Below are 15759 nucleotides of genomic sequence, written 5' to 3' on the forward strand. Positions count from 1 at the left end.
ATTATACTTTGATTTATGTATTCACTTTAATTGAGAAAACAAAAAAAAAAACATTATAAAACATTTTTAGATATTTGAAAAATTTTAAATCACATTCCACCCTCTGGTTTTTTCTGTCCCTATTCAAAAAAAAAACAATAAAGTTAGGTACACAAGAATAGGCTTATTCCGCCAAGTCCCAAGGACACTCTCCTCTTTGCTCCTCTTTATTCTAGTGGCTATCGTTAACTGTCTATCCTGAAATTAAGATTATTCTGGCCCGGTCTCTACAATATTGCTATACCAGCACATCAACTAACTGAAAATTTGGCGTCACACATAAATAAATTTTAAAATCAAAACTTTCCAAGCAGAAAGTAATGAAATTCGTATTTTAAAAAATCAGAACATGCGCTAAACTGTTGGCAACACTGATGCAGAGGATAAATATGATAAACATTGGATAAACATGTTGGCAACTTAGCCAAACGTCAATCGTCAATTTTTGTCATGAGTTTTGTTTATTTTTTTAATACTTACCCTTTACAGATTTTTCCTCTTTTTAACTATTAAAAAAGGAGAAAAACATTTCGGGTCTCACGTCTCACCTATGAAGTCTACCCATATATAAAAGGAATAGGTTCTAAAGAGCATTGAATGAATTAAGTATTTTCTTCATAGAAAAATGAGCAATCCAGGAAATGATAATAATCAACCTAATGTAGATTTAAGCAAGCCTCCTCCGGGTTATGTGGTAAGTTACTGTATTTATCAGTTCATTAGTATAATAATTTCTTTCTAATTTAGCCTAGGGCATACAGGAGAACTGGTTATTCATGGACAGATTACCAAAATTCTTCAAGTAAGTTTTACCACAATATCTAAAATAGTAAAATGTGTCTGTTATTAGTTTCTTAGTCTCTCGTTTGACTGCGAATTTCAAATACCTTTATTTGATTATTTCATGATTTTGTTGATAAAAATTGGCTATAGGTAGGTATTAAGTATGCACTGATGTTATAAGGTAAACCCGCTTACATATTTTTTTCTGAAAATAGATTAATCTATATTGGATTATATCATGATATAGATGTTAAAGCTTGATTTCATTATATAGTAAAAGACACAGATTCTATAGTTCCAAGCACTTATAATATCTATTTATTTAATTAACAGTTGAAATAATTAACAAGCATAATATATTTTAAGATCAGAGCACAGGAAGAGGTACACCAAATAATCGACAAACACCTAATTCATATAATAGGTATGCTGAGAATTCTCAGATAAAATTAGAAAAGGATGTTAGCAAGCCAGGGTAAGATATTCTGTGTTTTTATTTATCAGTAAAAACAGTTTATAGTTAAGTTATAATTTAAAACAGTATAGTTAAAAGAATTAAAGAAGAAAATCTCAGATACATTATTATTAATATCAAAGCAGTTTACGACTTTAAGATTTATTTTAAGTGAAATAACCTTGGTGATTAGTCTATTATCCATTATTCTATAAATTTGTTTGTTTAGCAAAACATGGCATGGGTAATAGGGGTAATTTCTATCAGGTTCCTATATCTTGTTAAATAATTACGTAACAGCCTAAAATTGATCCTTATAAAAAATTGTTTGCAACACAAAATACAGGGTGGTCCGAATGGTATTCGCGAAACATCACAGCATATTCTACAGATAACAATAAGTAAAAAGTTTGTATAAATTTATGTCCTAAAATGCTTTGTTTTGGAGATACAATTTCTGAACTAAAGTCTATGTTTGACTTGAGAAATTTGATTTTGATGTCAGTTTTGAAGATAACTTTTCTTCCATTACTTGTATTACACTACTGAGCGAAAACATATACATTTCCTTAATTTTTACGTAAAAAAAGGTTTCTTGGTAAAAATCGCTACAAGGAATGGTCTCAAGAAATTTGGAATCAAAATAGCCAATACATGTCATAATTACCAAAAATTATATATGTTCACTGGATAGTTATTAGTCTGAAATAATAAATTTAAAATGTATTTTGTTCCAAAGATTCAACAGAAACTGTATTATCGTTTTTTTTTTCATAAAAATTCATGACTAGCTTGAAAAATAAAAAGTTCCCAAATTTATTATTTCGGTCAAATAACTACTAGTCAACATGTTTATTTTTCGTCACTATTTACATTTGAATGTCTTGAAAACAGTTGCTCGTAGCGACTTTTACCAAGAGACCTTTTTTACGACGGAAATGAATATTTTTTCACTCAGTAATTTTATACAGGTATGGGAGAAAATATATTTCTTTTCAAAAGAGCTTTGATTATAGATATAGACAAGGAAAAGAGTTAAAAACATGTAGGTGACGCCCTCTACAAGTAGGAGTCATATTGACATCGAAGTCAAATTTCTCATGTTGAAAAACACCCAGACACCAATAATTTTCATCCAAATATCGACGTTAGTTCAGATATTATTTGGATAAAACCGAAATAAAAATGAAATTTCTAGATCCTGTATCTCCGAAACGAAGCATTTTAGGACATAAATTTACAGGAACTTTTTTACTTATTTTTATCTGCAGAATATACTGCCGAAGTTTACCGAATACAGTTCGGACCACCTTGTATATGGAGATACTTTAATGCATATGGAAAGATGATTTTTTTAGGTCAAGTAACGCTACATTTAACAGTGCAAATCAGTCCAACTTTCAAAATGGTTTCTATGCAAATTACCTTCTTCAACCACCTCCTCCTCCGCCTCCAACAGATTCAACCTCATCTTCAGCCAAGGAAGCCCCTTCGCCTAATCCTAGTCAAAATTACTACTCCGACTTGTATAATACGTTGTATGCTGCACCGCCTCGCTCTCAAACTGCTATAGGTAAGAACTAGGTAATCAAATACTTATGGTTAAATGTTTATCAATTTTAATAAGGATTTTTGTTTAACTAAAATTAAGTTAAAAGATAGTCAAGATCAAAAATATAATGTTTTTAAACTTATCAAAACATATTTATCTGAATTAGTGTTTTATTAAGGAAATGTATAGACGCAAAAATAGTATAAGATTTTAAGGTGTATTAGTGGTGTACAGGCCCTGTAAATGTTTTATATTGGTACAGGAGCTAGACCGACCGTTAGTCCCAAACCTGCAGAGGAGTATAAGGGCCAGTATAACAGAAAGTATAAAGGATATTACAATTACAATAGATCTGGTCGCAATTATTATCCCTATACTAAGAATAGACAAACGGCACCGAAGGTAAGTTGAAAATGTGATGATGATATTTAATAACGTCCTAATATAGTTCTGACAGATTCATATCCAATCAGAAAAATTAGTAACTTTTATATAGGGTGATTTACGGCGATGGTGCTTTATGGAAAACCGGTGATAGATTTTTTTTCAAAATTTGGATTTTTACACAAAGGCACCTACTCGTTGCAATGTCTTGCATTTTTACGTTACAAACAGCAAAACCGTAATGCTGAAAATAATTTAGACATATGGAGCAGGTGCCTTTACGCAAAAATCCAGGTTTAAAAAAATCCTATCAGCGGTTCTCATAAACGTCTAATATGCCATGGCCGTAAATCACCCTGTATAGCAGGACAGAAAAAATATGATCGATGGCATTATGGTGAGTGTCATTGATTGTCATTAGGCAATAACTCCTTCTAGGAGTTTTTGCATCAGGGTTTGATACATTCATTACATAATTGGAAAATTCTTAAACATTTTAGATAGATTACAATTTTTCTCTCCTAAATTTGTACGTAATTGTCCTGGTTATACAGGGTGTTTCAAAAAACATGTACCGTCTCTCGCGGGGAGATAAATGCGAATGAAAAGTTTGCCAAATTATGTCGACTGTACATATATGGTGCTTGATTCTTTGTAGCCTCACGAGCCGCTGAATAAAGGTAAGAAGAAAAAACCGCTGTCCCAAAGCATGCCGTCGACAAGGGGCTGGACGCTGGAGCAGGCGAAGAGGGCCCTGGCAGTGGAAACGGAGTACAACAGGCGGCACAAGAGCCAGTCTTTGATTGTGAAATTTCCCGACAAGGAACTGAACAGGGAAATTGTGTCCAAGCTGCACGGCCAGATCGACCACGTATACTTTCAGTTGCCCTGCACGCCGCGCTTCTGTTTCGTCACACTAAAGGTAATTAAATCGGGGTACCGGCCAAATTCGCGTTTTATTTAAATATTACTTGCCGTTCAATTTTAGGAAGATGCCAACGTGGGCAAGGTCATGGAAGAACTGAACCAAATCAAGTTTGGCGACGGATATTTGACGGTGGAGCCCAAGAAGGACAGGGAGGAAGATTTAAGACTGGGTCCCGAAGATATCGATCCATTAACTTTGTATGTGGGCAATCTAGCTCAGGAGGTAAGAAGATATATTATTTGACTCTTTTTGAAAAGTTTACAAAATAGCATACATTTTGCTTAGTAGTTAGTTCTTTTTCGAGACGTACAACAGCCGATCTTATATTATCTAAGATGCACATTTAGAATACGCTAAAATATTGTATCGCCAGCTTTAGTGCAATGGAGTGTAGTTTTCCCTCTCAAACGATTTATTAATACATGCAATGTTTTTTTTTGGCATAATTCAGGTTACGGTAGAAAAAGTTCACAAGGCTTATCCGAAAAATAAGAGGGTGGACATAGGTTTCGCGAAGAAGATGAAGTACACGAGGTACGCGTTTGTCTCTTTTCACACAGTCGATGACGCCATCGAAGCCTTTCAAAAAACTCGCGCCGAGGAAATGTATGCCAAAACTATAATAGTCCGATTCAGAAGACTGCACGGTACAGTAGGTAAGTCCGAGAAACACCGTAAAAGTCTGTTTTTGCACTGTAAAGGTAGAAAATATAATTTTTTAAGAAATTTATTAGTTTTAATTTGAAATGGTGCGCACAATAATCGTGTTTATTTTCGCTGTCTCGTTTGATATTTTTGTCTTCCAGATCTTTCAGGAAATGTTTTATACGCTTACTAGCAGACCCGTTACGGCTTACGGTCTGTAACATATTGTAAAGATTTTTCATCCACATTCTCCTAGGTCTGCCGGGCGAGCCGAAACCGCAAAACACGAAGAAGAATTCGCCAGAAGGTCGGGCCGCGACCAGCCACGAGAAGAAGAACCCGTTCGACGATTTGTTCGGGTTCAAAGAGGAACAGCCAGACCCCTACGAGGAAGATGCTATCACGGACTTTGACAGTTTGAATCTGTTGGCGAGCGCGCCGCCAAGCGAGTTCGACCGCGTCTCGGTCGCCGGTTTCCCGGATTCGCTTGTTCCGGAGGCAGAGCCGGTCTCGCCGGAACCGGTCCTGGCCAAGATCAAGACGGAACCGCTGGACGACGAGGACATGGCGCCCGCGGACCATCCTGACGACGCGCCACTGCATCATGAATCGTACGTATAAAACAAGTTGTCGGAAAAAAAACCTTTAACTTGATATGTTTCTTACGAATTAAGACCGATTTTCATGGGTCCGATATTCAAAATGTACAGGGTGTTCGGAGATTTTTTGCACATCATTGTTTCATAATGAGATCTATGGACTAAAAATATTTTTTTTCGGAAATACCGGAAGTTGACAGCAACTTTCTTAATTTAAGGACTACCCCAATTTTTATTGCGTATTTAAATTCTCGGTAAAATTTTATGAATTTTGATATTAAACACTCTATACCCGGCATTAACCGTTTTTAAAAAAATATTTAAAATTTTTGGACAAAAATAACTGTTTGTCAAAAAAAATGTATAACCTAAACGCCAAATTTGGTGAAAAAATTGTTTGAAAAAAATCTCCTATCTAGATATTGTAGGAACTTCTATAGAAACTTGTAATGCACGCTCAGCCTGGAACACCTTGTATATATCGGAAATATATTCCGTGGTTTTAAAATTTATTGCATTCCCCTGCCCTAGTTTACCGGAAAACACGAAATCTCACAATACAATTTTTCCACTTTAAAAAGTTGTGAGATCTCATGTAAAACCAAGTCAGTTTATTTTATTTGGTTTCTCTTTAAAGTCATTATAATTATTACAGGAATAAAGATGACTAATATTGATACTAACAATTAGTAACAAAACTGTTGAATAGGTGTTTAAAGAGAAATTAAATAAAATAAACTGACTTGGTTTTACATGAGATCTCACAACTTTTTATAGTGGAAGAATTGTATTGCGACACTTGGCATTTTTTACATTCTATCTTTTTGATGGGATGGATTTTATTAGAAGAAATTTTAATTTCCATTTTTAATTCTCCTTATACATTTTTACATTCTACATAAGAAATAATCTACAACCCATTTGCTAATGTTTTTTTTTTCAGTAAAAAGGTATTTACAGCATCCATATTATGTTCTGAATAACAATAACTATGAATATTAAGATCTGGTTGGTAAACAATCGACTCACTCGTACGAGTTCGCATCTATTGTAATAGTCGCTCGAGTAGAATGGATCAAATTATGAAAATGTCCAATTCGTTTGTTTTTTTTTTCTGCTTGCAGGGACCCGGCTAGTGAGAACATCCAAATCCCGTTCATTAAAAAAGAAGAGGACATCTTTGACGATAAATCACAAACCATCCATAATGACGATAAAGGTCTGTTAGATGAAACAAATGTACGGTATTATTGAAAAAAAAAAGGCGTTACGTGACTTAGAAATGACCGTTGATGACACTGTATTGTACTCCTAGTACAATATGACCAAAAAAAAACTGTCAGCTATGGCTATGAAATGAAGATCGCTGTCATTTTATATGTAAAATTATATGGGAAATGTCATCAATGTTCATTTCCAAGCCAACTGGACGACGTTTTTTTTTCGATCATACGGTAGTATAATTTTTTTTTTCTTAATCTTTGCTATTGCCAAACTAAACTACCAATTGCTAATTTATTGTCTTTTCTGTTTAGTTGATAGCCCGGACTCTCTTCAGCACCTCCTCAGATTATTAGATGACGAGATTAATCCTGGTGTGAGTATGACTGGTCAATTTAATAATAATTCTTTATATAATATAGTTTTTTGTAGAAGAATTATCCGTATCATCAGTAACATAATGGTGTACAACAGAATCACAATATGTGATATTTTACCTATGCTATTTAAATAACAGCTATCGTTTTATGTTTTAAATTAAGAGTATTTTTAAATATTTAAGTTTATTATGTATTACATTATGGTAGGAATAAAATATTTTGACTGTACTCTCTACTAGGGTTTACTGCGTTGCTGTTTTAAACAATTGATACATAATATGTTAATATGTATGTTATTATTAATAAATGATATAAATTAGATGTATTTTAAATTTCATTTATTTTCTCCGGGGTCTAGGCCATAGATCTCTAGGCTCAATAACGACTAATTAACGTTAACGAGAGTCTTAGGCTGCAACCTCACGAGCGCCGAATTGCGGAACTAAATGTCAAATTAATTTCGCGGCGTTAAAACAGATATACCTTAGAAAATCTACTCAATTCAAAAGAAAACAATTCCCGCCCAATTCGAGTTATCTTTTTACAAAGTCTTTTTAACATGCATTACCTATCCTATTCGAAAATAAATCGCTAAAAAGCTTAAAATATTTTAACTTTTTGCTATACCGCAAAATCATAGAAAGCGAATATTCGCAGTACTCAGTATGGAACAAACAGAGATATGGAAGTGGGAGAATGAGCTTCGACGAGTGCGCATCCAAATTTTTGTCGACGGCAAGATGGCAGACATCTTCCAGGTCTCGCTGTCACTTCCCCTCTTTAATTGACATCTGTTTGTTTTGTTTTTTTTTTTGTTTGTGTTGTTATCTAGTTAAAATTTATTATTATCTCAATTATTCTAAACACTAATTCAAAAACGCTTGTTGTATATTGCATAGTCATTCTAAGAAAGCTAATACGCCGGGAAAAATGATTAGTTTTCATGTGTAAGTTTATACAACATAATCGTGTTTACAGATGATCCAAAACGGTTTATTTTTAGTTTTCCTAAAGGCGATTTGTAAAAATCGTGATTGTAATTGGGAATGGTCAAAAATAAGTGTATGATGTGGCCATTTAAAGAGGATGTTTTTATTACGTGTGGAGGAAGAAGATACTTGGAATCAATGTTCGTGCTTCTGTAAAACAGTGCACTCTTATAGTGTCCATGAAAGCACAAGTTCAAGTGTACCAGAAATATGTCAAATAAGATTGGTCCTTACTTGACAAGAAGATTATTTGGAGGAAAAGAAAACATGAGATAGGGTATTTTAATCGAACAGCGAAAATTTAACATTTTTATTGTAAAGTTTGTTGTAGGTAGTTGTAGTTTTGTGCTAAATATTTCTAACATTAGCAGCAGCAGTGTTCAGAGTGTCAAGAGGAGGAGAATTCAGTTAATTAGATTTATGCACAGTTACAGGTATGAAGGCTTTTTCAAACATAGTATCAAGTTCTATAGTCAACATTTTTAGTATTCCTACTACTGTAAATACAAGGAACATTGGACTGAAAAAATGGCAAGATTTATATAGGAAGAAAGGGTATTATGCCAATAAGAAAATTAAATCTGTAGGCAGAAGTTTCTTATTTAAAAACTGTTATGGGGCATATATTAATTTGTATCTGTGCCACAAATCACTGAAAAAAATCATATAATATTCATAATTGTTAACGAGATGATATTTAAAGAGTGTTAAAAATGAGACTATTAGTCATGAAGCTTACAATGTTACTTTGTTTCAATATTACACTTTTATTCTTGTAAAATCTATGATGAAGTTCAAAAGCATTTTGCAATGGCCTTAAATTGTGAGCCAGGATTTATAGCAAAGGTATTTGATGCAATGAAACTTAATCGGTACCTTCCAGTATGTATTTTAGTAAGGGGATTGTCAATCCCATGTTTTTAAATAGATAAAATACAGGCCAAAGTTGACAATATTACAGTTGAGAAGAAACTATTTTATCTTAAAAAAAATTTCTTAAAATTCTGAGATCATATAATCTAATTTTCTTAATAATAAATTAGGTATATGTATGTTGTACATACAGAATTTTGTTATGGACAAATAAGGATCGACAAGCTTCTTTACGACAAACATTACAATCAAAGTATATTATATTAGTAACATTATAGGTAAAATATGTTACCTCTATCTCCCATTGACGTGTATTGTTCTATAAGACTCGTCATGGTAGTATTTCAAAACATCAATACAAATAATCAAAGCTATTGTTGCCTGTCTGTAAATAACTAGAAATTAAATAACTTGAAAGAAATAAAACAATTCTAATAAGAAAAAATTCGTGTAAATATATAAATAAATGTTATTATTATTCAACCACTTCCATTTCTTTCGAGTGATATACATATTAATCTCACTTGATGGAAATTCCCTCTACAACAGAATGTGGAAACTGGAAACTCCCACCCTATATTTATATTACAATGTATTAACTAGAATATATAACTGTCATTGTATACCCACCTAATATGATGGTTTTAAATTTATGTCTTTTGTGTTAATTTTTAAGTTAATTGTGTTTTATATATGTATTTTATTTTATATTTTGACTTATGTACGCCACTATTTGTATGGTATTGACATCAATAAATTATTCTATTCTATTCTATTCATATCTCATCTGTGATTATTACAATTTTATATATTCATATTACTTTCATTTCACAATCTTCATTATCCTTCTTACCTTAATTTTGGATATTAAGATAAATCTGAAATTATAAAATTAATTATAGAATTTGTATTATTATTGACAGTTATTGATTAACACTTAACACTCAAAAAAAATTTTTTCAACTGCAAATAATTCGAAAATAAACTGCAATTTGGCAACATCGACGATGTGCGCTTGCGTAGTATCGATGATCAAATCCAGCAAATATGGGCTTCAAGGTCAGCCACCGGATCCACACCTTTACCCACTTTAGTATATTTCTTGTCTATGGGAACCACTTTCTGAGTCGGTAGTCGGTAGGCTGCGGCAGAGACAACTACGAGACGATCAAGCGCATATGGGAATTAGGCCTGCCGGATCTCTGGCCAGATCAAACTTCTTTGGAAAATTAGCATCTGTAGTGAGAGGGCGCTGTTTCGCAAATTTAAATGACCCGGTACATATTTTACTGCTTTTATTTCCGCATCCGTTTTAGTCCCCGCCTCCCGCTAGTCCCGCTCTACGCGACGCCGCGGCAGCCATTGCTCATATCAAATATCGATTGTCGATTTGATTTTTCGCTTGCGAATTTCCAAAGTATTTGAGTTGTATTAGCAATATTATGTGTGTTTAAGTGATCACTAATATCCTATATATTGCGCGAATTACCCAGAGGTATCTATTAACCACAATAATTAGTGAATTTCAACGCAATTAGTTAATTTTTATTTGAAGACCAACATGGGAACAAGGCCTATATTTCGCTCAAGAAAAATGTTGTATTGATAGATCTATGGAGGAAATAACAAAGATGAGTCCAGAATTTAGCCAAAATGCATAATTTTCCAAAAATACTGAAAAGTAAGTACATATAAACATATGTTTAGTATTGCAATAAAACTGATAAAATTTTCTTCTCCCGGTGATGGGAGAAGCCATGACAAAAAAGTCAAAGATAATTCTACTACGAAAATACAATATTCTTTGCCTGAGGCTAGCCAGCTTAGCTTGTTTAAAAATGCTATATTAAAAACACATTTGTGAATTTTATTTGTAGATGGACATTTGCTGTTTATAAACTTTCGAGTCAGATATTAACTTTCTTTGAGGATCAGCTATATTTTAATAATTGAGGAGTAAGAAAATTAATAATGTTTTGTATTTGTAGACCAAAAATATGACAAGAATCTTTGAAAATATAACACAATGCCTTTTGTAATTATGTTGTTTTGTGATGATAGTAAAATTTGGTTGATATAAAACTGAAACATAACTATTCCTGCTCTATGAATGACTCTGTGATAACGTTACCCAGGATTTAACTAATTCAGGTGAGCAGTTAAGCCCTAGGCTCTAGTATATATTTTTTCAAGTTATTTAAAATACAGGGTTGTAAATTAGCTTCATATCTTTCTTCATATCTTCTTCTTTTTCAAGTGTTATATAGTTTCACTTCCATGTTTTTATAAAATATGCAGGGAATATTACACTAAATTTTAAAATAATATTTTATATGTCAAATAATACCAATGTTTTTTAAAATATGGCCATTTTTAAAGATTAACTTTTCTATACATTTAAAAATCACAAAATTGTAAATTCACATTTTCTTTTTAATTCAACGTATGTATAAAACTGTCCTCACATTTGATTTATACAAAGGTACTTTAATTTCAAAATATTTATTGATATTTTGCAGCTCCATCAGCACAATAAATCATGTTATGTAATTTTGTAGAGAAAAAATACAGTATTTTATTTTCTAATGGGACTAATAACAAAATTGAACATTGCAGCATAATCAGGTTTCGCTAGACAAGAGAAATATATGACCATGAAAGTGTATAGAAGATAGGCCTGAAAATAATAATATTCACTGTTAAAATAAAATAAAAGTGATTCAAGTTATAAAAGAACTAACCAGTGTAGAAAATTCACTTTCAAAAAGAAAACATAAAAATGGTTGTAAGTAAAGAAGCTTATATTCTATTATTTCTTTATATAAACTATTTTGTTTTATTTATAACATCCTAGTTTAAATAAAATATTTCCTATTACTACTTTGGTAAATAATTTTAAGTAATCGGGTCTAATCAATTTTAAAATAGTTAGAAAATAAATTTGTTATATTCGAACATATATTTTTTTATATTTTATATTTAATTTAATAGGTAATTGTTTATATTAACTTTTACACATGTATTTATAATCTCTTAGTTATAAGTATTTATAAAAAGATCGTGTTGCAGATAGAGGTGATAAGCAATATGTAAAATTTGTAGGTACAGTTAAAGTGGAATGAACTGATATTTTTATAGAAACAGAACAAAACTACTAAAGGGAAACGAGGTGAAGAGCTGTATGACAGATGAATCCGTCACTTGTCTTGTGGAAAACATGCTTTTCTTATGGTTAAGAAGTGGTATATCATCTTCATGTTCTTTCATAATTGAAGCACCATCATTGTGTATCATGTAGAAAAACTGCCGACATTCATAGGTAATCCCAAAGCGTAATATAAAATAATTTACATCCTATATTCCCTATATTTGTAGGAAATGTCAGTCACAAAATCTGAAATATAGGGTAAAGGAGCCTCACTGCAACTTCTGATAAGACTATCAGAGAGGATAATATACAATCAGAGAGGGTAAAACATAAAGAACGGACTATCTGGTAAACTATTTTTTTTTGTCTTCCAATATTGGTTTTCACATATTGGAAAAAATTCATTTATTAATTTACCTTTGTTTTAGTGATTTCAAGATAGTGAAAATTCACACAAGAATATCTATATACTTATTTACCTTATGAGTCTATACCCAACAGAAAAATAAAAGTGCTAGTAGATAGTGGGATAAATTTAAAGGATAATATAATATTAACTCAAAAATTAGGTAAGGAACTAACAGCGCTTTCAGATTAATACCATCGAAGGTGTAATCTTGCTATACAGGGTTATTCACCTCATTCGACACGGAGTATTGTAGCCAAAGATTTTGAATTTTTCCAAATTATAAAAGATTTGGGTTTGTTTAAGGACTATTAGAGCTACAATTTAAACGTACTTTTGTAAGATACAGATTGTTCCGAATAAATAAAAAATACCAATGTTGTATTTTTTTAAATGGAACACTCTCTATATTATGAAATTTTTAGTTTCTCCAATTAAAATAAAGATAACTTTGATTAAGGTTTATCTCACCTAAAAATGCAGTAACAATTTTAATGCTTTATTTCTCTAGGGGTATTTAAGTTTTTAAAACCAAATATTGTACTGAAGTTTTTCTGTTTTCTAAATTTTGTGTTGCAATAATAAAAATAATACTATCTTATACAGAGTGTCTAAAAATTTTATTTTATATTAAAATTTATTTTAAATAATTACTAGCTTTAAACGGCAATAACTTGTTTAATTTAAATGGAACACCCTGTATATTTTACGTGAATCAGATGCACAATTTAATTGTATTATATAACGTTTTACCTATATCTTCAAATTCTCATAGAAAATGCATTTTCTTATAATATTGACATTTTAGACTGTACCGATGCTAAAAACGATAATATTGCTAGCCCATTTGTTTACAAAGAGATAACTATTTAAATCTTTGCAAAAGAGTGTACCATTAATTAAATATACCACCATTATTTCCGCCCAAATATTAATTAATCACATTTAATTGTGTTAGTTAATAAATTATTATAAATAAATGTAGATTTGAATCAGAAATCAATATATTAAAAAGTTATGAATATGAACGTCTCTGTTATTATAAATAAGCATTTATCAAAAAATGACATAAAATTTAGGTGTTACTTTTACCACATTGTCTAATACACATACAAAATTCAGTTTTTTTTAGTACTGGAGCAATTATTAATCAACGCAAATAGTCAATTAATGTATGTAGTTCGAATACTGAGATCATATTAATTAGTCCTCTTTTACATCTACTTAACTAGTGTTTGATATTTTTATTTATTTGGGACACTGTAGTACTTGTTGCAAATAATTATAAATAGTCCTACAACAAATCCAAAACTTACAATTTGTAAAAATCTAATCGTTTGGCTACAGTACATTACTCCGTGTCTAATGAGCTGAATAACCGTGAATTAATTAAACCAACATTTATAAGAACGAACAATAAATTTTATAGAATTAATCTCAAATACTAAAATACCAAATAAATCTATTATATTTAGTATTGTAGAAAATGCTGATGTTCATACAACCATCTGTTCCAACGCACTATGATTCTCTGAAATAATGCTACAATCCAAAATTCGATATTTTTCATTGGACTTAGATTGGATGTAGGACGTAGATTATAATATTTTTTCAAGAAGTACTAATAGAAGTATTTAAGTATAAAAATATCCTTGGTGTAGCATATAAAATATCGGTATTCTTAATAGATGGTTATTTTCTTTTAATATGATATTTAGTCAACATTAACAACTATCAAACTAAAAATTTCAAATTTTCAATGTTTATGTTTGTTTATATATTAAACCAACAGGAATAAATTTTTAATTTGTCATGAAAACAGCTCACATTACAGAACACATTACAGATCAAAACATATCACAATTACATAAAAAAATGACATAACCAGTATTATATTTTCTAGGTGAACTATGTTCTAAAACAAATTGCAGCACCATCAGGGTTAACATAAACATATGTCATCAAACAAATATACACTCTTCAGTTTTTAGAGCAACATGACCAAGAAGCAATTGTAGGATAGTATTGAAAAGGAATATGCACTCCTAAGGAAAATGACATGGGGTAATATATCCCAGTAATTTCAATAAACAACAAATTAATATGCTGAAATAAAACATCTATTAGTTTCAAGTTTCATTGTCTTTATTTAATGTTGATTTTTTGTACAAAATTTCAACATTAAATATAATATTAATTAAAGAAGATATTTTATTTCATAATATGTCTTTGTCTTCCACTTTCAAATAAAAAAATGTATTCCTCATATGGTCTTATACGAGAATTCATATATGGCATACTGCAATTAATTATGTGTAATTTTTATTAGTACAGTCTGACATTCTTCTAGCTCTTCTAGCATATACATACATAAAGAAGAAATACATATTTTGTAACCCTTTTAATTTTCAATTTTTTTAAGACTTTAAGGAATATATTTTATTTTACTATAATTAGGTATGCACCTAATAAACACCTTAAAAACCTAAACATGGAAACCTTAGAAAGAATGTTCTTTTTAATTTTTAAGGTGTCCGATCGATTTTAAGGGTAATCCAATCGGAAATTGAAAGAAAGTACGGTAAATCTGATCATAAAAACTAAATAATTTTGTGAAACAGTTTAATCGCATAATACCCCAGACACCATAAAAACTAAAACATGCCAAATCCGGATGTATGGAAACCCTAATTCATTCACATCTAATAATACTTTTTTTTTCAAGGATGGACACAGGATAAAAATTTGTCAATGTATTGAAAAGTTTTCTTTGGAAGGAGTTTCGGATGCGGCCACGTTGTTTCGCCGTGCTGAATGTTTGTGTTTCCACGTGGACCCTAACGTGCGTTAAGCATATGGCACGTAAAGCTTTTTCCCTGATGTCATGGTTTTTTCATATGAAAAAAGGCGGATATTCCATTTTTTACTGTTTTTTTACTGCAACATTTGTATCTCAAATGTTTGTTTTATTTCCTTGTACCATTTATTTATTATTATGTTTATTTAAAATTATCATTTTATTGTAACATATTTGAAAATATTATTTTTTTATCTCTTAATAAATAATTTAATTCTTATATTAGTCTTTTATTTGGTAATTATAATATATATATAAAAATATTTAAATTCAAATAAAGGCGCGCTTTTTGAATCGCTTTGCGCCGATCGCAGCGCCAACTATCTCCAGATTCCACGGATCCGTCATTGGATTTTTATATATAGCTATTAGAGAACCAGTTATACACATTGACTTGGGCATCTCGTAGTTATCTCTGGCTGCGGTAGGCAATTGACAACTCTCTGGTCGAGGAACGCCGCTCGTGTTTTCTGCAAACATAGTATGCCCTGTCACCAGGGT

The 15759-nt window shown here is 31.2% G+C and overlaps 1 protein-coding gene and 1 long non-coding RNA gene across 6 annotated transcripts; both read left to right on the forward strand.

Moving 5' to 3' along the window:
* Nucleotides 1-462: 462 nt before the first annotated feature.
* On the forward strand, nt 463-7306 carry LOC115876311. 3 transcript variants are annotated; one of them, XM_030892044.1, is made up of 12 exons: nt 463-733; nt 787-841; nt 1189-1297; nt 2635-2849; nt 3091-3230; nt 3871-4134; nt 4201-4362; nt 4592-4796; nt 5042-5396; nt 6509-6603; nt 6920-6985; nt 7038-7306. In XM_030892044.1, the coding sequence occupies exons 1-12, from the start codon at nt 665-667 to the stop codon at nt 7064-7066; spliced, it is 1764 nt and encodes a 587-aa protein (XP_030747904.1). In that variant the 5' UTR covers nt 463-664; the 3' UTR covers nt 7067-7306. The 3 variants fall into 3 exon arrangements, with proteins under 3 accessions (XP_030747904.1, XP_030747907.1, XP_030747906.1); XM_030892047.1 differs by having other exon boundaries at nt 6920-6981; XM_030892046.1 differs by having other exon boundaries at nt 463-730.
* A 2697-nt stretch (nt 7307-10003) lies between these two features.
* LOC115876313 lies at nt 10004-15478 on the forward strand. Of its 3 annotated transcripts, none has more exons than XR_004049126.1 (9): nt 10004-10342; nt 10403-10528; nt 10836-10998; nt 11367-11632; nt 11950-12166; nt 12223-12343; nt 12424-12564; nt 14305-14465; nt 15127-15478. It is a non-coding gene; the product is annotated as an uncharacterized LOC115876313 (long non-coding RNA). The 3 variants fall into 3 exon arrangements; XR_004049127.1 differs by having other exon boundaries at nt 11406-11632; XR_004049125.1 differs by having other exon boundaries at nt 10008-10342; nt 11464-11632.
* The last annotated feature ends 281 nt before the right edge of the window (nt 15479-15759 follow it).

This window comes from Sitophilus oryzae, unplaced genomic scaffold (genome assembly GCF_002938485.1).
Source record: "Sitophilus oryzae breed Bouriz unplaced genomic scaffold, Soryzae_2.0 scaffold_1430_pilon_pilon, whole genome shotgun sequence".
Taxonomy (NCBI): domain Eukaryota; kingdom Metazoa; phylum Arthropoda; class Insecta; order Coleoptera; family Curculionidae; genus Sitophilus; species Sitophilus oryzae.